Source organism: Pelodiscus sinensis, chromosome 3 (assembly GCF_049634645.1).
Source record: "Pelodiscus sinensis isolate JC-2024 chromosome 3, ASM4963464v1, whole genome shotgun sequence".
In the NCBI taxonomy this organism is placed as follows: Eukaryota; Metazoa; Chordata; order Testudines; family Trionychidae; genus Pelodiscus; species Pelodiscus sinensis.
In genome coordinates, this window is record NC_134713.1 from 164,336,361 (window position 1) to 164,363,956 (window position 27,596).

The 27,596-nt window shown below is 41.9% G+C and overlaps 1 protein-coding gene and 1 long non-coding RNA gene across 2 annotated transcripts in view; one reads left to right on the plus strand and one right to left on the minus strand.

The window, feature by feature from the left end:
- LOC106732187 (uncharacterized) overlaps window positions 1–12,262 on the plus strand; it is a 57,948-nt gene extending 45,686 nt beyond the window's left edge. The window contains exons 2-3 of the long non-coding RNA XR_012902964.1: window positions 7,418–7,486; window positions 11,821–12,262. This is a non-coding gene — a long non-coding RNA (uncharacterized LOC106732187). The remainder of the gene's footprint in view (window positions 1–7,417; window positions 7,487–11,820) is intronic.
- Window positions 12,263–21,485: 9,223 nt separating this feature from the next.
- EPAS1 (endothelial PAS domain protein 1) overlaps window positions 21,486–27,596 on the minus strand; it is a 158,766-nt gene continuing 152,655 nt past the window's right edge. Inside the window, exons 15-16 of the mRNA XM_006125477.4 lie at window positions 26,103–26,279; window positions 21,486–24,216 (exon numbers count right to left, since the gene is read on the minus strand). Coding sequence (XP_006125539.1) covers window positions 24,065–24,216; window positions 26,103–26,279 — 329 coding nt within the window. The 3' untranslated portion in view covers window positions 21,486–24,064. The remainder of the gene's footprint in view (window positions 24,217–26,102; window positions 26,280–27,596) is intronic.

Consider the following 27,596-nt stretch of genomic DNA (forward strand, 5'->3'; position numbering starts at 1 on the left):
ACTCAGTAACTCTCATTTTACAAGGAATAAGGGAAGTCAAAGGAAGAACACTCTTGGGGTACATCTAGACTACATGCCTCTGGCGATAGAGGCATGTAGATTAGACTACCCAGCATAGGAAAATGAAGCGGCGATTTAAATAATCGCCGCTTCATTTAAATTTAAATGGCTGCCGCGCTGAGCCGATCAGCTGTTTGTCGGCTCAGCACGGTAGTTTGGATGATCTAACTACCGATCAGCTGTTTGTCGGCTCAGCAAGGTAGTTTGTCGGCTCAGCGCGGTCAACATCAAAGGCATCCTGGGATGAGGCATACCTGGGAGGTCGACAAATGCCTTTGATGTCGACCGCGGAGTGTCCAGACTACCGCGCTGAGCCGACAAACAGCTGATCGGCTCAGCCCGGCAGCCATTTAAATTTAACACACTCCTACATCAACATACGATCACAGTGCTTGCAAATCCAATTTAGAACTTGTAATATATGTAGCTTCTTTCTTTAAAGTATAGGATATTATGTTTGTAGCAGTTTTGCTATTACTAGTAAATAAACTGAATAAGCATGTGAAGAATATTATAAATCTGGTTTCATGGACAGTTTAGCTTGAAACAAAAGGATTTCTTCACACTGAGCCTCATTAGTCTGATTAATGGGTTGGTAAAATGAAGCATGAAAATGAAACATGACATTGACATGAATTGATTGTACTAAATCTCTAAACTGTGTTGCTTTGAAGTGAAAAACTTTGATAGCAGTATTCTCCAACCAATTTGAATTGTTAAGATTTAAGTGTAGCTGAGTTTTATCATCTTTAAACAGACCTGCTCTGATGCAGTATAGGAAGATGCTACAAGAGTCTTGGAGTCCATTGAATTTAATACAAGAGGACAGCATGTAGTTATCATGTGAAGGCAACATTGAATAGGAAAACATGATGGAATAATCGACTAAAATCTGTACTGATTAAACCCAATATAAACACGAGAAAATAGTGTTGTTGTTAAGTCAGGGCATAGAGGAGAACTCTCTTCCACCCTGCCCATTTATGTCTACAGATGTGCTTTATTGTACATTCTTGCTCATTTCAAAAAATACCCTGTTTTTAACTGAGTTTGAGAAGAGCTGAAATGTTCATCTTGATTGGAGGATCTTGATTTTTTACTCTTTGACTGGTAATGGTTCAGGAGATGCATTGCTTTTTTAGACTTTGTAACAGCTTTAAAGTTACTGTATGCTGTTTTTTTTTCATGTTTGATTTTCTTGATAAAGTGGTGTCTAATGAAGCTTTATCTCTTTTGGCACGGATCTCCTTGAACTGGTAGCATCCCATACCAAAACTGTGCTTTGCTTGAGTGGTCTTTTGGGCAGGGAAAGAGTGTTTCAAATTCTTTTATTTTGTAGATAATTTTTTAAACTGAATTGAGAATTGAATTTATCTTCTGATGCAGAAACAAAGTCAGTTTCAAAATTGTGGAAGAACAGTATGAAATAAATCAGAACTCAACTGCGACTGTTACAGTTGTTAAATCCACATTAAAAAAAGCAGCTTGAAAATGGTTTCTAAACACCACTGAAAATTCAGAGAAGCCAATTTGTCCATATGAAGCAGGAATCTGAATCAAACATCCTAATAACTTAGAGACAAGGCTAGAGGTTTTAAAGTATTAAAAGATATTTTCATTATTATCCTATGATAATCACACAAGAGAGTAGTTGAAGAATATTTATAAAATACAAAAATGTGACAAACATCTCAGTAACTTTAGTTTAAATGCAATGTAGGATGTGCTGAAAAATACAGCTGTATAAATGTATTTGGATAGTGATAGAATATGGAAGGAAAATGTACTTTCCAGCAGATGGGCAGCTTACAGTAAGAACCTTTCTGCTGTATAAAGTAGATGTGTAATGTACACCTACAAGAATTATTCAGTGATCTGGGAAAGACTGTTTCCTTCCTTCTCCCACCCTACTGTTTTGAGTAGAGTAATATTCACATCACACAGGCAAAGCCTGAATAAATGAACTTCATGTGACCTATATTTGGGACAGAATTTACCTCCGGACTGGACACCCAGGCACTGCGGGGCTGGTAACAACCCTGCTAGTGCACAGCTGCTCCTGCAACCCACGGAGCCCCTGACAGTGGGATCTGTGGCCAGTGAATGAACATATTTAGTTAGCTCCAGTTGCTGCTTGCACACTAGACTCTCAGCTCCCCAGTGCAAGAACAGTCCACAGACTTGGTCCTGCCATGAGGGCAAGGGACTGGACTCGATGCCCTCTCGAGGTCCCTTCCAATTCTAGTATTCTATGATTCTATGACTTTCCATACTGCTGGGGTGAACTGCTGGAGAGCTGGGCACCATAGGCTTGCAGAGCTCCCTTAAATGGTCTCGCCACAGAAGAGGTTTTGTGGCTGCTCTGTATTTGTAGATCCACAGGATTTATTCTCTTGGCAAGAAAGAAGACAAGATTTTGCTCATGGGACTAAAAAATGTTGCTTGACAGAATCACTTCGTATACTTCTCACCGTCCTTCTCCCTGCATCTTCAAAATGCCTTCCCTTCCATTAATCAGGATATGGTGCACTGGAGAGCCATTTCTATGGCCCCAATCCTGCAAGTTGTTCTGTGGGGGCAGACTCCTGTGCATACCTAAGGTATGTCTACACTGCGGGCTAAACTCAAGTTAAGATAAGCAACTTCAGCTACGTTAATTGTGAATCTAAAGTAAAAGTACCTTAACTTGGCTTTTGACACTGTCTATACAGAAGGAAGTGGAAGGAAGAATACTCTCCCTTCGACTTCCCTTACTCCTCGTGAAATGAAGGTTAAGAAGCCTATTATTTTGAAAATAATTTTGAAATAATGGGCTTGCTGTATAGATGCGTACTCTGTTATTTTGAAATAACACAAGTTATTTCAAAATAAGCATTCAGTGTAGACATAGCCTTAGAGCCCAAGGGAATTCAAAGGGGCTCTTTAGCAGCTCTTAGACCCTGAACGTTACAAATTGTCTGCTTTATCATTCACTAGATGGACCTTTATTTTATAGCACCAAAGTATGAAATGTATGCACACAAGAGTCAGACAGAAAATATTTGGGGTGAAAATATCATTTTAATCCATATTTGAACATTTTTTTCAATAAAATCTTTGTACAAAGAAACTTTGCAATGAATAACTTGGTGACATAAAGGTGTATTTAATCTGCAATGAATCTGCATTTTTCAGCTGAAAAATTTCACCTAGCTCTGCCCAGAAGACAGACTCTAGACATCTTGAATGTGACATCCAGTCAGGTTCAAACCATGAATTCAAAGTGTTTCACGTGTCCTGAAATCCCCTGCCAATTACTTGAGATTTTACAGTCAATTTTTCCAATTTTTAAAAAAGTTTACTTCCTTCCTGTTGTGGGAGGAGTCAGTGGGGAGAAGAAAGTGACCCTCAAAATGAGGGAAATTAACTTAGCTGCTTATACAGAGACAACAGTGAAACTGACCCAATGCATGGGGAGGAATTCTGATGACCTTTCTCACACTGAGTGGTCAATCAGGAGGTCAGAATAAAGAGTAAAACAAACAGTTATAATAATAATCTTAGCTGTTACCTGTGTAAATAACAGAATTTTCAGGCAGCTGATTGGAGAAAGGAGGGTTGGTTGGTGGATGTTTTATTTTTATTTTGTTTTAATTAAGGCTGCAGTAGATTGTGAGTTTGGTGTCCGTGTGTCTTTTTTTATCTTACCCTGTCTCCTGTAGATTTAAATCATGAATAGTCTGACTCTAAAAGTGCAGACACAACTTTCCCTAAAGCTCTTCAATAAATATTCAAAAGAAAAAATCACACACAACAAACTGCCTTACATAAATGTGCATGTTATTCTAGCTAACAAATGCAATTTAATGTGGTTAAGCAGGAAATGTACTGTACTATGGGTAGGCAGAGAAGGGCTTCATCTTAACACCTGTCATTGCATCTAAAATAGCCAAAGATGTGTGGCCTCTTTTCTGATCAACTCTGTATTTCTTTGTTTTTTGTTGTTTTGTTTCCTGTTGAGACATTAAAAATAGTATCTGACAGAACGCAAAGCTTGCAATCAGTGGCCATCAGCATTAGTAGTAAGGTGATACAATTAGTCTTCTGTGCTCTTCTGGTGGATGACTCATGTGACATATCCCAAAATGAACAGCTACTGCATCGTTTTATGCTTCACTGAATTGAGAATAATGAGTACTGTGTTGATTTTGTTTTGGGTTTGGTTTTTGTGTTTTTATAAAGAATGATGCACCCACCAGATTGTATGATGCAACTTCATTCACAAATGATATAAACATCTAACTGACAAACAGGTTCCGGCTCAGAATGATGCCAATGAACTGGTGGCTTTCATTTGTGTTTTGGCACTTGCGGTGGTTTGAATTTGCTCTTGGCCAAACTGAATATAACTTGTCCTATAGGAGCATGTACAGAAACCAAGGAGAGACTGCCTTCTGCTCACTGGTATATCCTCCATGAAGTCAACAAGAGCAACTAGGAACAGAATTTGGCCCAGTATGTTTTACCCTACGGCTTTATGCTCTGAAAAGAGATTTCAGAGGATGTCTGTGTTAGTCTGTGTCAGCAAAAACAACAAGGAGTCTAGTGGCACTTTAAAGACTAATAAATTTATTAAGGGATTAGAGTATAAGATTTTGTGAGCAGAGATTGTGGCTTTGTGGGGCTCCCTGTTTAATATGTCTATTTGACGTCAACACAAACTGGGCTTAATTTAAAAGTAAAGTTGGGTTGGTTGTGTTTTTTGCGATGGTATCTGACAGGCTACTAGCTCTCTGATGCTGTCAAACCAACTCAGATTAGAGCAGTGGGGCAATTCACTTGTCTAACTATTAAAGAAATGCCAAATATAGTATGTGTATAAGCTAGTTCTCTCTATAGATCAAAAGGAAATAATACTGTTGTTATATCGACTTATGGTCTGTGACCCTATTGGCTGCTAATGCAATTGTAATATCTGTTTCCTGTGATTGCTATCTTTGTGCTTAATTGACCTCTCAAAACAGAGATGTGAATTTACTTAGTGTACTAAACATCATGAGTACTAATGAATGATATTTGTAATGTTTCCATTTATCCATCCCTATTGTAATGAATGCCTGGCGATTGTATTATGTAAATCATTGTAACTGGATTACTCATGTAGGCATAGGAACTAGAACATAAACTTATGTTTCTCCATGAGAAGTCTATAGACCTATGCTGTGCTGAAAACACTTGCTAGATTGTTTTCAATTGAGGCAGGCCCACATGCAAGAATTTCTGTGGGGGTGTGGGAGCTTTTTTTGTAAATGTGGACTGCATTTTAATATATCTTTAATATAAAGGAAAAAAGAGTTCAAAATAGTCATGAAATGGGTGTGCATAAGAGAGGTTCAAGAAAAATTCGAGTGGAAACAGTGATTGGTAAAATGATTTTATTATAACATACTAAAAATGTATACAGTAATAAGGGTTTTATAGAAATTACCTTCTGGGATCATGGCAGGCAGCATGGCCGCCATGGTCCCCCACTCCCTCGGCCACCTCTGCCTGCTGCTGTTCTACCTGCTCAGCAAGGCCAGTGCTGGATGAGTGAGGGTGGAGCTTCTAGCCAGTGGGGCCAGACCTAGGTTACTCTTCATGGGTGGGGTGCACCATTCCCCTGGCCCTGTTGCTCTGCCACCAGCCCTGCCTGCCCTTCCTCCTGAAACACAGCACTCTCTCATCCCCCTAACACAGCGGTTCTCAAACTTTTTGTCCCATGGTCCACTTAGCTCAATGCAAACCTTTCTGTGGACTACCAGTTGCTAATGGAAACTCGCCGTTAATTATATAATTATACCCAAGCCATTTTGTGTGTGCTTCAGCCAGGGAGAATGGTTTAATTTGACCAGTAAGAAAGGAAATATTAATTTAATTGATTAAACAGACTGAGTGCTTTCACTTTCTTATGTTAGTTTATCAAACATCATTTTAAATAAAGTAAAATATTAATTTATGCCCAACACAAAAGGTTCTCATGTTTTGTTTATTTATGGCGGGGGCCACTGACCAACAGAAAAAAAAAAAAAAAGCACCCATCTCCCATACTTCAGCCAGCCCTGAGAGTTGGCAGGAGCATGCCACATGGTGCTTCAGTGGTGATTTAAAGGGCCCAGGGCACCGGTCACTGCTTGTGGCAGTTGCAATGGGGCCCATTTTAGAATCACCGGGCCCTGGGGCAACTGTCCCCTTCCTCCACCCTCCATTGACAGGCCTGGTCTTTGGTGAGATTTGAAGTACACCTTGACCAAGTAAGTGACTTGCCTTTGAATGCCTGGTGAATATTGGCTCTAATAGCCTTTGATTATTAAGTCTAGCTTGTCTGAATGGTAAGTATGGCTGATGTGCCAAAGAGACTGTCTATGGCTCCTGTGGTATGACTAATATAGCAATCCAAGAGTGCTCATTTGTTACTGGCTTGGTGAAATCTAATTACAGAATATGTCACCAGTTGGGAGTTTCTGCCCTGGTTTCTGACAGTCTGACCTGAGCGTGGCCTCTCAGTTGTGAGCCACATACCAGGCACTGAACCACGTTGTATTTATTTTTCTGACTGATAGCTCTTCACAAGTCAGAAAAAGAGATTCTGCAGGTTGTATTTTGCCCTTTTTCACCATAATCTTCACTGGGATTGACTCTGTGGTGTCCAACACATTGGCTGACATACTGCTGAATGAACCAAGTTCCTCCAGAGCTAAGGGCATGAGTTACATAGGCATCTGTTAATAGCTGAAGTTGTAACAGATTTATATCGGGTGTGGATCAGAAACTGTGATGGTCTTGTAACATATACACTCCAGTGGATTACATAGCCATGTGGCTGAAGACTGACTTTGGTCCTGCAGATGGAACTTAGTTCACAATTCTGCTGTTGATGTGGGTGTCAGTAAAGAATTCAGCTACCTCTTTTACTGCTGTGTTGTCTCTGCAGCGTCAACAGGAGCAAAAGTACTCAAGTTATTGTTGCCATTAAGACAAGTAGCTATCACGGAATACACACCGGGAGCAAGGGTGATGAGTAAGACGTTGCCATTTTTACGTAGTCACTTTCATGCCAAAAATGTGTTTTAATGGCTTCTTTACTCACAGTCATCCTGAGAAATTGCACCCGAGTGACTGTCCACAGAATTGGGCATCTGTCACTAAAACACTCCTCCTTAAAAAAACACACCTAACAATCAAGGTTCTGTAGATATTAAACTTCCTATGTGCAAGATACAGTGTGTAGATACGGTACTAAAGATGTGCAAATCTTGTGACTACCAATTAACAGATGAAAAGGACAGATTGCAATGGGGCAGTGTATTAACACCGTTTTTGGTCTTGTTTGTTTCAGAAAAGTTGAGCCCCTCATGGAATGTCACTGAAATCCTCCCAATGTGCATCAGAACAAAATACTCTGCAAGTAAGAACATGTGCACATCATCAGCTTTGCATTTTGTTGATAGATCCATGATGCCAATGATTTGAGATACAAGCTAAAAACAACTCCAGTTTTGTGCAGTCAGAGTATTGAGGATAAAAGGCCAAAGATTTCTCCTTTCTGAGCGCCCCCACAACCTGCAGTAAACTCTACAGCCCACCTGCTCCGGTAAACTAAAAACCAGGGCTGGTATTAGGAGGTAGCAAGCAGGACTATTGCCTATGGTCCCATGAAGCTAAGTTGCTTGGGCTTCAGCATCTGCACAGCAGAGTTTGGGCTTTGGCTTTCTACCCTGGAACTCAGCTAGTGTAACACTGGTTCTGGTTTATTTTGGTGCATCCCTGAAACCTGCCCATGAACTTCCAGTTGAGAACCACTGTAATACTATAAATCCTAGAGTTCGTTGTTAACATGATCAACTGATTAATTCAAGAGTTTTGTCAAATGCTGAGTCATAAAAAAAAGGTTCTGTACGTTTCCGAAAGAAGTATGGTTTCCACATGGAATTAAATGTCAGGTGTTTGAACGGATAAAGGACTGTGAGCTACAGAGCCTTAAAAATCTAGATTTCCCCCTGTTTGTATCAGATTGGCAGGTTGAACTCGATGACCTTCCAACCCTTTGATTCTATGTTTCTATCCTATGATTTTATGACTGTAACTAGTTTCCCTCTGATGCTGTGAGTGGCATAGTGGAATTGATGATTCATTCCACCACTTCACCTCTCAAACACTGCCATTAGTCACCGATAATAGATCAAGACAAATTGTTGAAGAGCACTAACCTTGCCACTGAACTTGCCTTTTCATTGTTGGATATGGTCCCTCCCTAGAACTCTTTCTGCCGCACACTGATGGGACAGCGTCCCTGTGTTGCATCTGTTCTGTGGAGAAACAGAGAACTTCAGTCACAAGACTGCCTCTCTGTTACTTTTTCATGCCTGATGTAGCTGATACCAACCATTCACAAATCAACAGTCAAGTCTGAAAAAATCATGTGATTGGTTTAAAAATCGTGAAATTCATGAAATAATAAATTCTCTTTATTTGCCTTCTGCTGGTTCATTTAGGTTCACATTTCTAAACTCTTCTTCACAACCATGAGAGCTAGAAACTCACTTTTACATATGAAAGCTGAGTCTTGAGTACTGACTTGACTCTATGAGCTAGGACTTTATGAAAATACCACCATATATCATGAGACCCATGATATTTGATAAAGCTGCAAATATGCTTTAACATGTTTAAAAATGTGTGTGGTCTCTCCCCCAAGCCCTATGCTATTGCTAAGAGTTATTTTCCTTTTAAAATAAAGCCATTTTGATGTGCTCATGCCATAATGGGTTGTGTGCCATTGGCTAGGGTTTCCTGTGGTGCTTTGTAGCTGTAGCTGAGTAAGAACCCATCCTATTTACAGAAAAGAAGAACAATGCACAAAGCCCAGGGTAACTGAAATACAGGACTGTGTTCCCTTGGAACGAGTAGACCCCTGCTGACATGGGTGATATCACAATGCTAACATACAAACACAGAAGTGAGCAAAAGGCAGCTGTAGTCCAGCATATTGGCTTCTTCAAGAGGAGAATACACTCAGAAGCATGAAATCATGTCATTTTCCCACTTGGAAATAATCTACTTTCCTTTTGGGGTGTTTCAAACAATCTCAAGCTCACAAAAATATTAAGGAAATGGGAATATGTTTATAAAAATGGTAAATAAATCTGCATTTTTATGTCAAATATCTGGGATGTATGAAATTAACATTTTCCCCTTTAAAAAGCTTCTAGAGGAAATAATCTAGATCTGACCTAAGCCACTCTCTAAGCAAGAAGGCTTGGGCATGAGTCTAAAATTCCATGCTTGTTCTTTTGTGTATTTCAAAAAATAAATGTCAAATTACCCACTGATCAGATCTCAGTAGTGGTTAGGAGCTGGATTAAGGATGGAGTTAGTCTTTACCCATGCAACAACGTGAAATTGAAGAAGATAAGGCGATGTTATAGATCTTGGAAGTTCATCTGCCAAGATGGTACCAATTCCGAGAAAATAAGAAATGAAAGGCTAATGCCGCATCTGTGGGATGCAAAAACATCTGGCAACTGAAAAACATTTTGCTCAAGACATAACTAAATGTATACAAAGCAATTGTTATTGCCATCACAATATATAGTAGCTAGACATAGCAATTTACCATGAAAGATACTCAAGAACTGCATATATTTCATCACGTCTGAGAATAATATTAGGAATAACATATAGAGATAAGAAGATTCATGAAGAAGTTAGAAATATTACTGGACAAGGCACCTCTCATAAATAGAAGACATCAGTTGTGGAGAATGGAAAAAGAACTCTATCAAATACCACCCTTGGATGGAAGCCAGAAAAGGCAAGAAGAAAGAGAGGAAGATTGCAAATAACTTGGAAACGGACTATTCTGAATGACAGCAAGCGCCTCAACACGAAATGGGAAGATTTGGAGAGAAGGGCAGCTGACATGCAAGGCTGGAAAATGTGAGTAGCCCCATGTGCCACAAAGCTCGGGATGGACTAATATTTCCATAATCCTTGTAATATCACGTGAGTTGCACTGGGAAGAGCCAACACCCCCTTGAGTGATTTAAAGTGCTTTTCTTCCTGAATAAGTCCATGCTATTACTTCACTATATCTATTTGTAATCACATTGCCTATCCCTCAAATGTAACCTCCTATGGGAAGCAAGACATGAAGGGACCTAAGGCTGGAACATATAACTTCACAGAGCAGTGCTAATTTAATATAGGCAGATCAGAGGAATATAGTATCCTATTGATACTGGAGGGAGGATTTAAGTAGGAGAAAAGAAGCATCCAGGTTAGAATTTGTCCATCCCTTCAAAAGCTGAGTAAAGCACTACGGAGTTTAAAAGCAGCCTGGATAGCTGTTTCCATTTCCTCTAACAGCTGAAGTCAATGGAAAAATTCCCTGGACACGTCTACGCTAGGAGATAAGATTGAATCTAATACAGTAGATTTCCTACCACCTGATTTTGTGAAGTCAAAGGTCCATGTTCTCACGGTGGGGAAGAATTGAATGTAGCATGTCCCCAATAGGGAACCTACTGTTGACTCAGAGAGCGAGGCACCATGAGCAGTTTTGCATTCTGGGCTATGCTCATGGTGCCCTTTGAATTAAGTTCAAAACTCTACAGTGGGCGGTTACGGGCTCATGTCAACAGCATCCCATAAGGCACTCGTGCAGTCTCCTCCTCCTTGCATGAGATAAAGGGGAGGCAGTGTTCTCGAACCTTTTGGTGCTACGGTTGCCCATGTAGATGCCATAGCAGTGTGAGCAAGGAGCCCAGGTGCCAGGAAAGCATTGTCATGCTCATGGGTGTTGTGGTGCGCCTCATGGGCACTGTGCTTCGACAGCATACGCATGTTGCTCCACCAGGAAGAGGACGAGGATGAAATTTGGCATGGCATGGAGCCACTGCTCTAGCAAGGCCTGGTGCCCCTGCTAGCACACCTGCCAATCAATCCTCTGGATACAGTGCGATGAGCTCAGACTGGTCCACATTATTCTGCAGCTATGGGATGATCAACAGTGGCTGCAGAACTTCTGCATGTGAAAGGCCACATTCTTCACACTATGCGAATGGCTTTCCCCTGTCCAGATGCACTAGGATACCCACATGAGACCTTCTCTGACTGTGGAGAAGCGCATGGCAATTGCCCTATGGAAGCTTGCCACACCAGACAGCTACTGGTCAGTCAGGAATCAGTTCAGAGTGGGGAAATCTACAGTGTTGTCAGACAAGTAGGCAAGGCTATCAATAACATTCTGCTGTAGTGGACTGTGACTCTGTATTTCCCTTTAATCCCTCACCCCAGCTCTACAGTTCAAGGAGTAAAGAGACCATTGTTCAATGAGCATTAGGGTTTATAAAGGGAAACCTACAGGGAAATGAAAGTACTGGAGACAGGAAGGAGAGAGAGGGGCTCAGGAATGGGAGTAGGACTACCTTCTGCCTCCCTTGAGTTCCTCACCTTCTCAGAGGTGGAAGCCACAGGTTGGTGAAGGAGGGAATGGGGGTATCAATGGAACAGGTGGGGTTCTGAGAGGAGGCCCTCTCTAGACAGGGTGCCACACAGTCCATCACAGCGGTCAGTGAGGTGAACATGGTCTTGTGCTGTCTCGTAAGCTGTTCACTGGTGGCCCTCTGCACCTGCTGCTACACTATCTGGTCCTGCTGCTCTGCCTAGATCTCTGCCATGAGGAAGTGCATGCAGTGCATTTGTTCTCAAAACATCTCCTCTCTCATGTGTTTTCACCAGCAGATCTGCACCAGGTGGGCAGATGCTTGAAGAGGGGGAGTTTGCACTGAACTAATTTCTGGTCTAGCTGCAAAGAAAAGTTACAAGGACAGACTTTACAGTGGATATTTTACATTAAGCCTCATCTTGATATGCTGGCCTACACCAAAGGTCTCTGTAAAGACAAAGATGTGTTCTGTGCAAGGCTAAATGGTTGCCTTAAAGTGGGCACTTTACAGCAGGTACAGCAGATTTCTCAGGGGAGCATCGGGATGCATCAGTCTGGAGACAGTCAAGCAAGGTAAGGGGCCAGCCAGGTCCAGAGCCTGCAGGTGTGGGAGGGAGATAGGAGAAGGCAGCTTCCCTCTGTGTCCGGCACACACTGGGACCGGCACATGTGGCTTCCTGGGACAGTGCTATTTTCCCAGCCAGGGCAGGAGCCAACAGGTAGGGTGAGGGGAGGTGGCAGATGGCAGCTTGCCACTGTGTCTGGTTCCAGCCCACATGGCCTCCCGTGGATATTGCTTCCTTTCGTGTGTGTGTGTGTGTGTGTGTGTGTGTGTGTGTGTGTGTGTGAGAGAGAGAGAGAGGGTATGTCTACACTACAGCACTAATGGGAACTAACTTAATTCAAATTAGTTAGTTCGAATTAGCTTAGTTCGAATTAGTGCATCTAGACCTAAAAACTAGTTCGAATTAGCATTTTGTATGTCCACATTGAGTGGACCCTGAACCGAGGTTAAGGATGGCCGGAAGCAGTGCTGGCAGGGCATCAGATTAGGACTTAAAGCGTGGAGCTGCTGTCTCAGGCTAGCCGAGGGCCGTGCTTAAAGGGACCCGACCCCCACCCCAGACAGACAGTCCTCAGGGGTTCCCCGCTCGCTTGTCTAACTCAATGAGGGACAGCAAAGCAGTCCTGGCTTGGAGTGCCCTGAATGCCCACACTTGGCACTTCATAGCACTCGGCCATCAGCCCAGCTGCACTTGCCGCAGGCTGCCATCCGGAGGGGGGGGTCAATCGGGGAGCTGCAGGAGAGCTTCCACCCCGAGGAGCCCGCAGAGCCACCCCAGTCCTCCCCATCGGGGGCTCGTACCCCATTCCTCCCTCACCTCCTTCCACTTGCCCCTCTCTAGCCTCCCTTCCTGATGTACAAAATAAAGGACACGTGTGTTCAAAAATAGAAACTCTCTTTATCTAACAAAACTCGGGGAGACTGGGAAAAGGAGGTGGGAGAGGGGAAGAGAGAAGGTGGGAGAGGGGAGGAGGAAACCTGGGAGGAGGGAGCTGGAAGGGGGAAGCCAGGGGAAGAAGGAGGAGGGAAGTATCAGACTATGGTACACCATATCTTCAGTACTGTGTACAGATGTGATCTCCTCACCCCAGAAAAGATATTTTGGCCTTAGAAAAGGTTCAGAAAAGGGCAACTAAAATGATCAGGGGTTTGGAACAGGTCCCATATGAAGAGAGGCTAAAGAGACTGGGACTTTTCAGCTTAGAAAAGAGGAGACTGAGGGGGGATATGATAGAGGTCTATAAAAGCATGAGTGATGTGGAGAGGGTGCATATAGAAAAGTTCTTCATTAGTTCCCATAATAGAAGGACTAGAGGACACCAAATGAAATGAACGGGTAGCAGGCTTCAAACTAATAACAGAAAGTTCTTCTTCACAAAGCAAATAGTCAAGCTGTGGAACTCCTTGCTGCAGGAGGCTGTGAAGGCTAGAACTAGAACAGAGTTTAAAGAGAAGTTAGATAAAGTCATGGAGGTTGGGTCCATGGAGTGGTATTAGCCAGGGGGTAGAAATGGTGTCCTTGACCTCTGTTTGTAGAAGGCTGGAGATGGATGGCATGAGACAAATGGCTTGGTCATTGTCTTCGGTCCATCCCCTTCAGGGTACCTAGTGTTGGCCGCTGTTGGCAGACAGGCTACTGGGCTAGATGGACCTTTGGTCTGAACCAGTATGGCCATTCTTATGTTTTTATGTTCTAAGCTCAGGGCTCAGGGTCGGGGTCTCACTGGACCACCTTGATTTTCATGTAGACCTGCTCCTGGGTGGCCAGGCTGGCAGCTATCCTGCCCTAGACAGCCACTTTCCTGTGCCTAGTGCGGAGGTCGTGGACGTTGGAGGCTTCCCCCCAAACCTCAATGAGGTCCACGATGTCCGCATTAGACCAGGTGGGTGCCCGCCTCTTGCGGCCCCGGGCAGGCTCCTGGGAGCCACCAGCCTGGTCCCGGGAAGAGGCGGAGGACTGGGTGGCAGCGGGTGGCTGGCTCTTGCCATGCCAGGTGCAGGGTCTGCTGGCTGGGTGCTGGCAGGCTTGCACCTGGCACGGGCACTGTAGCCAGACCGTGCCCCTTTAAGGGCTCTGGGACCGGGAGGGGGGCAGATGAGTTTCCCTGCTGGTGCCCAGAGTGGCCACCAGGGGAAGCTGGGGAGGGCTAGCCTCCCACTAGTTTGAATTAAGTGGCTACACAGCCCTTAATTGGAACTACTTAATTCGAACTAGGCGTTAGTCCTCGTGGAATGAGGTTTACCTAGTTCGAATTAAGCGCTCCTCTAGCTTGCCTGTGTAGCGCCTATCAAAGTTAATTCGAACTAACGTCTGTTAGTTCGAATTAACTTTGTAGTGTAGACATACCCAGAGAGAGATACATGGACTCCCGAGGAGATTGCCCTTCTCCTTCATGTGGGTTGCCACGCAAAATATCAATCTTCTTTGAATCACACCGAGTGATTGGGAGCATATTCGAACTGAATGGGGCCATAAACCTGGGCCTTATGCTGAAATGCTTTGTGGTTCAGTGATGCCAAATCACTTACTGGTGGCTTGGTGTGGAAAGGTGTCCTACCGCAGAGGATGGCATAAGGCTGGCCTCCCCAAAAACCTTGTGAGAAGCATTAAAGCGTTCCTCTGTGAAGGGTTCAAGGAGCTGTATAAACAAGATGCCTGCTCCATCTGCAGACCCATTAACAAACTGTTCCAGGCCTTAGATGCTGTGTAGGCACAGAGCATGCTGTACCTCATATGCCATTGCCTTTACCTGCTTATAGTTAGACAAAGTTGTGAACTCACCAGAAATGCTCTTCCTGGGGTCGGTGCTGTACTGAGAGACATCCTGGAAGGAGGGGACTGGTTCCATTGTCAAGAACAGCTCCTGACTCTCAGGGATCACTGGCTGGCTAGTCGCCTCCTTCTGCCCTTCTGTCAACCCACTATCCTCCAGGCTGACATCAGGCGTGTCTTGGCTGGACTCCACACCATGCTGGGGATGCTGGCCACCCCCCTAAAATGGTGTCCAGCTGGTTGTAGAAGCAGCATGTGTGAAGTGCTGCACCAGACCATCCACTCTTCTCCTTTATTTTATGGTAGGACTGGCGTAGCTCCTTGATTTTCACTCAGCACTGCTCGGTGTCCCTGGAATAGCTTTTGGGCCCCATGCAGCTTGCGATCCTGCTGTTAATTTGGCATTCCTCTTGCTTGTTCAGAGCTCAGGGAGGATGGCTTCATCTCCCCACACTTCGATGAGGTCCAAGATCTCCTGGACACTCCCTGCTGGTGCTCTTCTGTGCCTCTGGGAACTGGAGCCCATGGGAGCAGAAGTCCTTGAAGTCATCGCACTGTTGGTCATTTCCATGTGTGCCATGGTATGCTGCTCACGCACGAATGGACTCTCAACGCTGGCCATACAGGAAAAGCCATTCTACTGTTCCTGTGGCTTTTGAGCTCAGTAGATGTGCAATTTCTGGCCAGAGTGGGAAGCTGTAGGTGGCCTCCTGGAGGCCAATGGCATCAGCTTTCTGGCAAATTTGCATCTACACTACTGTAAATTCCACCGTGCAAGGTCCAGAATAGTTTTACTCCTGGTGAAAACAGGCGTACTTAAACTGACTTCCGCGGCCCTTAAGGTCGACATGATAGCCTTGGTAGTGTGGACGCATCACTTAGAAAATCGACAGTATGGGGCTGAAGTCGTTGTGAAGCCCTAGTACAAACTAGGCTCCAGTAATGTCAATGAGCTGTGGCCCAACTGAAGATGGTAAAGTGTATTGCAATAGTTATGCCTTATTGTTCAGTCTATTGACACACTGCACAGAAAATGGGAATTATTTCACATTGAAAATAACTTTCTTGAGGTGTTTGGATGGATTCCTTCATGCCTGATATTTTTTTCCAACATGGTAAATGAGCTTAGTTGATTAGCATTGGGCATACTCTAAGTAGCTTTTGCTATGGAACTTCAAAGTCATAGAAGGACCTACTAGATTCATTGCTATGCAACAATTGGAAAGTTTTAGCTGTTGTGTCAACTTTCTTAAAAATTACCCAAAGTAGAATCAAGAATTGAATTTATATAGAGAAGCCCAATACTGTACATCTATAGGTCAATGCCGATTACTCTTCTTAATCCCACAGACACATAGGCTACGTCTACACTGGCCCCTTTTCCGGAAGGGGCATGTAAATTTCACTAGTCGTCGTAGGGAAATCCGCGGGGGATTTAAATATCCCCCGCGGCATTTAAATAAAAATGTCCGCCGCTTTTTTCCGGCTTCAAAGTAGGAATAAGAGCCTCCGGAAAAGGGCACTTTTTCCGGAGGATCGGGGCCAGTCTAGACGCTCTTTTCCGGCTTTTTTAAAAGCCGGAAAAAAGCGGCGGACATTTTTATTTAAATGCCGCGGGGGATATTTAAATCCCCCGCGGATTTCCTTACGACGACTGCTGAAATTTACATGCCCCTTCCGGAAAAGGGGCCAGTGTAGACGTAGCCATAGTGTGTTCTGAAGCCTTAGAAAGGGATTCTGCTCTCAAATGCAGAATTTGGCCAAATGAACCTTCATATTAAATTTGCTCAGTTTCCAAGTTGACACAGGGACATTTTAAACAACCAAATCTGCAATTCCTCTTGCTAGCTAAACTCTCTGTGTGCATAAGAGCAAAAGTTAAATCAATGTTAAGGTTTCAAAGATAAGGACTTAAAAGTTAGAAAAAGCCAAGTGCAAATGTATGTGCAAAGTTAAAAAGGGGGAAAACAATCCTTTTTCCTGACTTTCTTAGAAATGGCTGAAGTGTTTTATCTGAAACATTTTTAGAAGTTCAGGCTGAGGCAGACCTCTTTGGCCAGGGACATTTTCAGCCCAATGGTTTCAGTCCAGCAAAGCTATGAGTAACTGGAAATGGGCTTACCCTGGATGATTTCAGACTATCTAAACTAGGGGTATCACTACTAGCTCTATCAAGATTAATATGGATGTAGGCAACCTTAATTCTAGCATATCTGAAATTCTGAATGCTTAACTTTGCAACCTTAGTTTGTTTGTGCATGCACGTGCATGAATGTGCGTGTCTGGAGAGAGTGAGAGTGATGTACAGTGTAATCAACCATAATGGACAATGAAGCCTCTCTAATCAGAATGTAGCTGGTTTTAGTTTAGTCTGGCACAAGCATCAAATACAGTACTGTTTGCACTGGTCTTCTATAGCTTTATTAATTCTGCAATAAACACTTTTTGGCAGAAGACTAGGCAGCTGTGACTTAGCACATACACAAGTGGAATAACAAGGTGCTATGTTTAGTGATTTTTTTCTTCCTCATCCTAAGCACATTTTCATTCATCTAATGAGCTGGTATAATAAAAGTGATAATCGTTGATTTTTTTGCAAATGTAGAACTTGAGGTTTTTCCAGTGGCTTTCTGCAGTAGTCCAGTGACTTTCCCCTTCTTGATGTGTTTATCATTTCCCACTGTAAAGATGTTAGCATGCTCAGCCCTGCTCACCCAGCATAATCAAGCTGTTTTTTTGTTGAGTGAGCAGGGCTGAGCATGCTAACAGCATCTTTATAGTGAGAAATGATAGAAATCTTACGTTGTTTTTTATTTTAAATCTCCTTTGTTGATCATTATAAAAGACAGGCGAGTCACTTTGGTGCCCAGACTCATATAGTTCTGTAATAATGTTGCAAGATTGCTTTGCCAGTCCTGTCTGTTTAAAATGAGTGGCCAGAAAAAGAATGAAACTGTATAAAAGCATCACCTTTTGTGTAATTCACCCTACATTGCCTCAAGCCAACAAAACACTCAAGCACAAAAGGAGGATTGACAGTGTATTAAAAAGAAATAATTTGTCTAGAAATAAATACATCAGATTAAAAAAAAATCTAAACTCTAGAGCCGCTGAAAAACAGAGCATCGACTAGCCTTCACTACTACTGACCTTGGCTCGTTCCCAAGTGTGAGCCAGTTTTCAACTGGTGATCTAGAAGCAAAAGCTTCCGTCTTCTCCAACCCTGCTACATCCTGACAAATGAAAATCTGTATCCATGAATATCTGTGAATAAAGAGATGCTTTGAGCCAGTTCTTTCAAGTATTCAGGGAAGTGATAGACTGAACAAAATTTGGAGCCCTTGCCTAATACTGGAAAAAGCTAGCATTTTGCCATTGCAATGTGACAGAGCAATGACAAGAATATTTCAATCCAGTGCAATGTATCTTCAAAGGCAGATGTCTACAAACTTAGATGTGCAAGGGTGCTGGTCACTTGTGGATGTGATGTAATTGTAGAGGCAACCACAGACCTAGGCTGCCACTCTCCTTTTGCCATCTCACCCCCATCCCTGTGCAAGTTCATATAGCAAAGTGAGGGTGTGTATATTGTCATAATGGGCAATTTTTTTAAATGCTAGGGTTGTGGGGATGTGGTCCAGGAACATCGGAACTATGTGACTGGGGATTACTGTCGCCTCATGTATTGGCACCCTTCTGTTTAATGGGTGCCTCAGGCATCTACGGCTCATTGCTGTTGTTGTGTATTGGGTTGTAGATATAGATCTTGTTGTTATAATAACTGAGTTGGGTCACTAGGGGTCAGGCCAGCTGGTTTGGGCAGGTGCTAGTTAGTTTTGTGTTATGAAATAAAATGGACACTTGCAACTACTCAAGCTCTCTGTGTTTCCGGTGATCTCTTCCTAAACTGTGGAACTTCAAATGATATAACAGCTATTCCACTTTGCTTCTAAAAACTCAAGCATTTAGCCCTTCCAAAAACTTATCCTTGGGAGTGACATCAGGTCTAGCACTGATTTGTTATACTGGATATTGCAGGAGTATAGTTTCAATGTTTGCAAAGCCTCAAACAAGATCTTTCAAGAAATAGCTGTTTGTCAGAGGAAGCTTTAAAAGAATACAACTTTAAATTATTTATAATGTGCAAGATCTGCAATGCCTTTGGCTGGGTAACCATATGATGGTAGGTCTTCTTAGGTCTCTCTCACTCACTTGGTTCAATGTATCTGTAATGAGATTGTAAACTCTGCCAAGAAGGAACCATGTCTACATATGGCTTTGTGCAGCTCCAATGAAGCCTCCACCAGGATTGAAAGCTATGGGCATTTCCAGAGTATAAATCATGGTAAAAGAATAGTGAATGGTATTGCTAGTGCTACTGACTCAGGTGCTAGCGTAACAATTGAATGAGTTTTACTGTTGCAGGAGCAGTAGCTGCCTACTTGAAGCAGACACAATTGGCCAAAGAAATTAAAATGGTTGTATGCTGGAGAGATGTAGTGAACTGATTTTGACTTAGGCCAGCTCATTCTAGCAACACTCTGCTGCCATAGCTAACTGCTGGCAAAGCACTCCTAATGTGACACAGTTCATATGGGCAAGCTTGTGTTCACACTGGGGAAATAGAGGGGACCTGTGTTTACATTAGGGCACATTACATCCCTGACTAACATAGCTATGCTGTTAGCAGTTTGTAGTCGAGAGCTGGCCATTAGCGAGACGCAACACAGTATTATTTCCAGAACGTTCATAAGCAAGAAAAGGCAGTGGTGGCCTGGGAGACCTCAGTGCAGTGACACAGTTCGTAAGTCCATTGTTTGGTGGTGTCTTAAACATGGGAGACTGAGCTTTTGTGGTTAGTTTCTTCCACATGTGCACATGCATAACAACAGCCATCAGTGGCTTTGTGGGGAGGACATGCCAAACCTGGCCCTCATTTCAGAAGGCATTTTTTGAAAAGCTTTGTTTGTTCCTGCAGCTTCCCTGTCTAGAGTCAGCATGGGTGGTCCTGGCTGCCTTCTCAAGCTACCAGTTAGGAAAAGCTGGTATCTGGCTTTTGTTTGTTTAGTGAACAAACTAAACAAGGTGGTATCTGGATTTGTTAGTGAACTCTTTGGTTGACTGTACATTTGTAAATACTTCCCCAGTTATTAGATTTATTGATTAAACTCGCTTTTCCACTTTTCCCAGTCTGGGTTTGTGCTGTTGATGTTTGCAGTAAGACCAATTAAATGGAGAAGGAAGCAGTCTCAATACGATGGTCCTTAATGTGCTACTTGATCAGCTAAGCAATCAGTGAGGCAATCCTTACTCATCTATAAACACACACAGTTAATTTGAGAGCAGCCAGTTTCTTTTTTCAAATTAGCCTTAATTAGAAGCCCTTAGCTTCTCTTGTTGTGGCTTGCTTCTGGGTCCATAGGCTGTTGGTGTCATTATTTATATATACACACTATGAATTGCTTTTGGGTGGTGTTTTGAATGCACATTGTGGATTATGGACGCAAAGTCAGATATCTGAGTGACTTTATTTCTCCCAATACAGTAGCAAAGTCCAATCGTTCAGTAAGTGACAAAAGTAGGAAAAGCTGACGGATGCTTTGTTTTAAGAGAAAGTCAGAGCTCTTTAAAGAAGGGGAGAGGTAGAATGAGAAATGGCCTGGGGTCAGAGGAAGGGGATGGCTAGGCAAGAACAGTTTCTAACAGTGATTATGTGAGGGCAAGTCATTGCACCACTCTGGCTGATTCCCCATCCGAAAATGGAGTCAATAATATCTCCCTATCCTAAAGGCTGCTATGATGGTTTGCAGTACAGTTGGCTTGACTACTGTGGCTGCCACAAAACAAAGGTAAAAGTGAATAAAAGCAAATACAGGCAGTTAGTGTCTATGGTATCTATTAAATTAAACACAGTGTGTATATTGCACATACTCTGGCACATTTCTATTGTTTTACGGCTGTTTTTTTAAATTCAGAGGGCCATAATGTACCATAAGTTTTAAAACAAAAGTCCCTATTGAAATAAAAGTCAGATTCAATGGCATGGTATGTTTGAAATGATCGATATACATTAACGGCTGGCCCAGGGTGCATTGAAATGGAAAGGGTGATCATCTACAGCAGTGTTTCTCAACCTTTTTTTATAAAGTACCCCTTTAAAAAAATTATCAGTGCAGCCAGTACCTACAATTTTCAGACACACAAAAAATGTTTCTACCGTTGCAACACATTTGTTTAAACAACTTAATCGTAGCCGGGCAGATGATGAAATTTTTGGGTGTAAAAAGTACAAAAATAATAAAGCACTGTAAAACTTAAAACAAAAATTCAGTTTTCTCCAAATTTCACTTATGTTGACGTACCCCCGAGACTTCTCTCGAGTACCCCAAGGGTACCTGTACCACTGATTGAGAAACACTGATCTACAGTGTATCTTTATACCTTTAGTTGATGTTTCTGTGATATCCAATTTTAGTTTTTAAATATAAGGTTTTTGTTCTTCTTTTACGCTTTTAAAGATCAATGCAAACCTTCATTTTCTACAAATAATTTAATAAATAGTTTGTTTTACAATAATACATCAAGTGACAAATTCATAGCAAACAAGAGACATAAGAAACTTAGGATCAGTATACTTTAATAAGGTATCAATGTCAAAATACATATATTTTTCAAGTTAAAGTTTCCATACAATGGTTATAATGTCAATAAGAATTGAAATATAGATAATAAAATAATGATGCTACATTTGGTTAATATTAAGCATGGAATATTTGAGTGTCTAGTAAACTGTTAGGGTATACCATCTTTAATGCTGAAACTACACAAACAGAAAATAAAAGCCCAACATATGTCATTAACCCTTCAAGCACTCAAGTCATTACCACTGCAGAGCTGTCAAAGCTGTTTTGCTAAGTATCATTAGCCGCTTACACGAGTAGATGTGGGTTTTTCCCACTTAGGTATTTTTGGTAAAAAGTTCTCTAAGATACTGAGGGGCACTAATATTTTTTTAATGCACCAACAACAGAAAAGATTTTCAATTCTTTTTTCAGTGTATAAACCCATAAGGTTCAGTATCACTTAAACACAATAAGCTCTGAAGTGCTCGATGAATGTAATGCTCCTTACCTGCGAATGTAGTGCTTGGAAATCTGAACAGAATGACTTTGAGTTTAGGGGCAACTTTATGGGCCAGATTTTCAGCTGGTGTAACCTGGCACTTGATTTACCTCCGTGGAGGATCTGTTAACTTAGGGGTAAGAGGATATAGTTTGTCTTATGTGATCCTCACATGTCTGCTATGGTTCATTTATTCCTTGCTTTCATTTCTTGGTTTTCCACTGAACATCTAGACTTTACTGAATAATAATATTATACTTATTTTCTAGCAAAGGCAAAGAGGATTACAGGAACCAAACTGAATCGTTGCCCTTTAGATAAATTCATGATAACAGGAGTTGTTTTTATGATGGCTCTGAAGATGTCAGATTGACTTATAATGACATAATGTAAGATTATGTGCACTTTAAAGGCTATCAACAATACAAGGAAAGCTAAAATAATAAGAAAACCCTCCTAACCCAACACTCTTAACATCTTATTTTCACTAGCATAACTCAGTAATAAGTTTAAAGGGAAATACTGTTTAACTTTTACTTTTAGGCTGTGACTACATTGGCAAAATTTTGCACAAAAGCACTTGCTTTTACGCAAAAACTTGCCGCTTGTCTACACTGGTCGCAAGTTCTTGCACAAGAACACTGATGTTCTAATGTAAGAAATCAGTGCTTCTTGCGCAAGAACTATGACACTTCCGCTCAGGAGTAAGCCCTCTTGCACAAGTGTTCTTGCGCAAGAGGCCAGTGTAGACAGGCAACATGAATTTCTTGTGCAAGAAAGCCCGATGGCTAAAATGGCCATCGGAGCTTTCTTGCGCAAGAGAGCATCTACACTGGCACGGATGCTTTTGCGCAAAAGCACATCTCTTGCGCAAAAGCACATACCAGTGTAGACGCTCTCTTGTGCAAACACTTTAATGCAAAAACTCTTGCATTAAAAGTATTTGCGCAAAATCTTGCCAATGTAGATGTAGCCTTAATGTTTCATTACTGTGATTATGTAGCTATCTAGCATGTAAAATGGAAAACAAAGGCCAACTTAATTGGTAATTAGCAGTGTTATTACTACCCTTTGGAAAGATTCTTACAGTCCTGCAGTCTTGGCACCACCATAATGCAATCTACCAGCTCTAGCCAAAAACAGTTCTTGAAAACTGAGACTTAGTTCTGGTACTATGTCTTAGCTAGAATAAAAATACCAATATATAAAAACCCAGACAGAAATTTCAAAATTTCAGTTACATTTTGTGTAAAATAATAAGGAAAGAAAAGAAATATCCCCTCCCAAACAATGAAACCTTATCACAAATGAAAAGATAGGTGCAGAGCTTCTGCTAGCATATATCAACATAGCGCCTGTTCAGCAACAGAGCAACACCAATTTCAGTATCTAAGGATCTAGCCCACAAACATGTTATGAACAAAACTACACTGTGCAACTTTCAGAGACACCCACAAACTTTGCACTTCACCCTTGATGTTTCTTTCAGCAATTAGTATGTGATTTAGGGGGAGAAAGTCAGAAAGTTGTGGTATGAGCTTTTTAATTTTTTCCCTCCAAAAGGTGTTAAATTTACATTATGCTTAGTGCTGGGAAACAGACACTACAAATACAATAGGGGTGGAGAGAATTTTAATTTAGAAAGTGAACACAAACTGTGATCAGAGAGCAGATTTCTTTTTTGTTTTAATTTATCTTTGGCAATAAAAACAATCAAACTTAGCAGTACAGGAGCCAAAGTATTAGAGAGACATTTACACCACAGTTTTGTCAGCATGACTACCAAAGAAAATGTCAGAGAATATAAATTACAAGTGAGGCAGGAGGGGAAATCATACACATTTTCTAAAGAACACTTTTATTGAAATAGAGAAAAATACAGTAGATGTATATTTTTAGTAAGAATAATAAAGCAAGTAACTTCAAAAAGGCCACTATTGGTAACATGGACAAGTTCAATATATAAGTAAAATCTTGTAAAGGTGTATTGGGTATTAGAAATTGTCTACTTGAAAAAATAGATTTAAAAACTGAAGCTGTTTTGAACAGTACAGGCCAAGGAATATTGCAGGGCTACTCAGGTCGCCTGGTCAAGAGCTCTGAGCAAATCACTTCCTTGCAGAAGTGTAGAACTGCCCAAAACAGGGACATTCACCTCACAGTCATATCTGGTCAATTCAGGCAACAAATAGGGTTCATAAGATTGCCCAAGCAGACGACTTGTCACACCTGAAATAGAGTGTTAAAGAAAAAGTATAAAATCATGAATGATGCCTATCTAAACACAGGGTGGGGAAATGTTAACCCCACCTCTCTTTTATCGTTGTTATTCTATTACATTTGGATACCTGAAAACAGCATTTCATCGTTCAGTTCAAACCTATATATGCCAAACAACATTTAAAACTGAGAATAATCTCTCATATGAATTTTTAGCTAGAAGTGAAACATGTTTTCTTTTCCTCATCACTTAGATTTTTTAAAGGGGAAATTATTCTAGTTCAAAACAGGAAACTTGTAGTAAACCACATAGTTTTCTGAATTAACACCCATTGCAGTCATGTACCTCTCTTCTAATTATTTTATGGTCCCTTTTAAAAAAGTCAAACCTACATTTGCTAAACTGTGACTCACTTCTGTGATTGTGGTGGTGTTGCAGTGAGCTGTTTGTTCACACTTTCAGTTGAAGGGGAAAATGTATGCACAAGCTGCCAAACATAAAATCACTTTGATGTTACACAGTTGCTACAAAAGAACTGCAATAATCGTATTTAACATTATGCTATGTCATTTCAACTTTTATTCACCAAGATTGATGGTAGGCATCAGATTTTGTTGAGATTAATGTTGCAAAGTCCAAGTATATGGTGGAAAGGACAATAAAAATGGAGAGAATTTACATATAATTTAATAGCGAGAGGACAACAATAGCACTGAACTGGGTGCTGGGAAAAAGGAATAGCGGACAAGTTTTTTCCACTCACTGTTGAATTTTTTTTAAGTTCTTGTTTTGTTTAGGAAGATTTTCACTACAGTCAGAAAAGTGAACTGTCATGTAATTTGCCTGTTGAACAGTGAAGTATTCATTAACAAGGCATATATATCAGCTAAAATTACAGCCTTGCATTTGCTAAACACTGAGCATACTTATTAATGGAAAAATGGCTCTGATGTTAGTGCGGTAGAATTTTAGGGAAATGAGTGAGAGGCTTACTTACCACCCCCTTTGCCTAAATCTATAAAGGTATCCACTGACATATATGCTTTTGGACACTTATTATGAAGAGTATCCACTTACGGGTTCTCAAGGGTGCAGATGTCAATGCATGGCCATTTATATTTTCAACTCTGGATTTTTTAAATTAATGCTTTTCAAGGGGCAGAGCCTTCTCTTCTGCTTCTCTGGAGCTGGAATCTCTACATTCAGCAAAACCACCATGGATCCACTGCACAAGGGCTTACATAGTAGCCACACAGAAGAGGTATAAGGAAAAGGCTAGCTGGGGAGAGCTAGTGCATGACTAGTGGACCTGCAGCAATGTGCATACACTAACTAAAATCAGGTCTGGTTGATGCATTCCAGACATGGCTATTTTGGCAGCTGCTATGCTACATTTTGATGGGAGGATTCTGAGCTGCCAGTTCATACACAGTTGTCTGGTGAAATCTCCATTTAATGTAAGCTTCACACAGGGAGCAAAGCTGTTGTCTTGAATCACATCTAATTCATTGTCTGGGAGAAAGAATTTAACATTCCACGAGGTGTAACAGTTAACTCGAACTAAGAACTTAGATCGAGTTAACTTTTGACTGTCACGTGTAGTCGTGGGCAGTCAGTTCGGGTTAAGGGGGATTTAAAAATGGCGCCCGCATGGAAAGATGCAAATAAAGCCCGGGATATTTAAATCCCGGGCTTCATTTGCAAGTTCGAATGCCTACATTAGCCTCCCTCGTTTGGATTAAGGGGCCAATGTAGACATACCCTGAGACTTTTATACAGATTTGCATTGAAGTTTATTATCCTCTATCTCCCCTGTATAAGACATCAGTACCCATATCTGTATTGAAAAAAAAGAACAAAATTATTTTCTCATTTGCCTGTGATAGCCCCTTACCTGACTTTTTATGAATTGGTTGAACATTAAAGTTTTGGTAATGGGAACTGTAAAACTGAGGAGAGAATGCCGCTTTCTGATTTTCACCAGGGCTTCCACAAGAGGGTTGCTGCTGTCGTTGCTGCAGCTGGTTCATTGGTTGGCTCAGACCCCTTTGTGAGTTACGAATAAACTCATCTAAAATAAAATGCAACAACTGGTTTTTAAAATGACCTCTGTGTCACAATCTGCCAACATATCTTCTGTGCGCGCAAGAGTCCTTGATTATAGTAATGAAAGTGTAACTTAACCACACTGCTCCAAATCTATGGCAGGACACCTTCTCTGGGTAGTCAAGTCACTGCCCCCCGAAGCAGAGACTATGTCATTATTTGAAATGAGTGTGATCATTTTCTGTGACAGTTTAAAATCAAGAAGCTAGATTCTATTTTTTTTCACTTAAAGGATTACGGTGCTCATTGAATTATTTATACACATAGGGCAAGTGAGATTGTGTGTCTCTTCCTCAGAATTCTTTCAGAAATCTACAGAAGGCTTAGCTAACCACCTTATTTCGATCACTATCGTTATCAGTACTTGAGGGTTTCTTTCTTCAGAACCATTGATTGTCTAAGTATATGCCTAACCTAGTTGTGAACAAATGATGCTGCATATAATGGGATGGGTTACAGAACAAAGGCAACTATTGTACTGAGCAGAAGCAGCCCGAGGCCGGCTGCGGCAGCTGGCACCCTAGGCGGAAGGCGCGATCGGCGCCCCCGCCTGCACGGCCGTCAATGGCTGTGACATCATCATCGGGTGCCCAGGCCGGCGGCGCCCTAGGCAACTGTCTAGTTTGCCTAGGCTCACGGGCCACCCCTGGTACTGAGACTGTCCAAAGAGGAGTGGAGAAGAATTGGAATATTTGAACCCAGATTTAAATACTTCAAACTAGGGATATAAAATTCCATTTAATTGATTAACCAGTTAAACATATCGTTTAAGCAATTAACTGATTAAAGGGGAGGGTGGACAGGGGGAGGTCACTCCAGCCCAGCTGGAGTCGCCCTTCCACCTGCTGCTGGGTTGGCCCATCCCCCTCATTGCAGGCCATTGCCCAGGCCCCCGACAGGCAGAGGCTGCTCCTGCCTGGCCTGAGCAGCCCATGTCCATGGTGGGAAGCTGCTCCAGTCCCCACCAGTTAACTGGTTAAACATTCACATCCCTTCTTCAACTTAAATTGATGGCTTGCCACAGAAATCACACTTTAGGCTGCCTTCCTGGGGCCTCAGGCCTACTGCAGGGTAGTGAAAATTCTGATGCTGCCGAGATGACTGGAAATATTAAAAGGCCACAGTGACCATAAATCTGAGCTGTAGTGTGGAATTATCACATCAGGCTCCCAGGAGACAGAATCCCAGAACAATGTATAACCTTTCATTTATGGGACAATCCCACTGAAAAACCTGATGAGAGTTGAGTTGGTCTATGTTTGGTTGATGGCAGTTCTGCTTT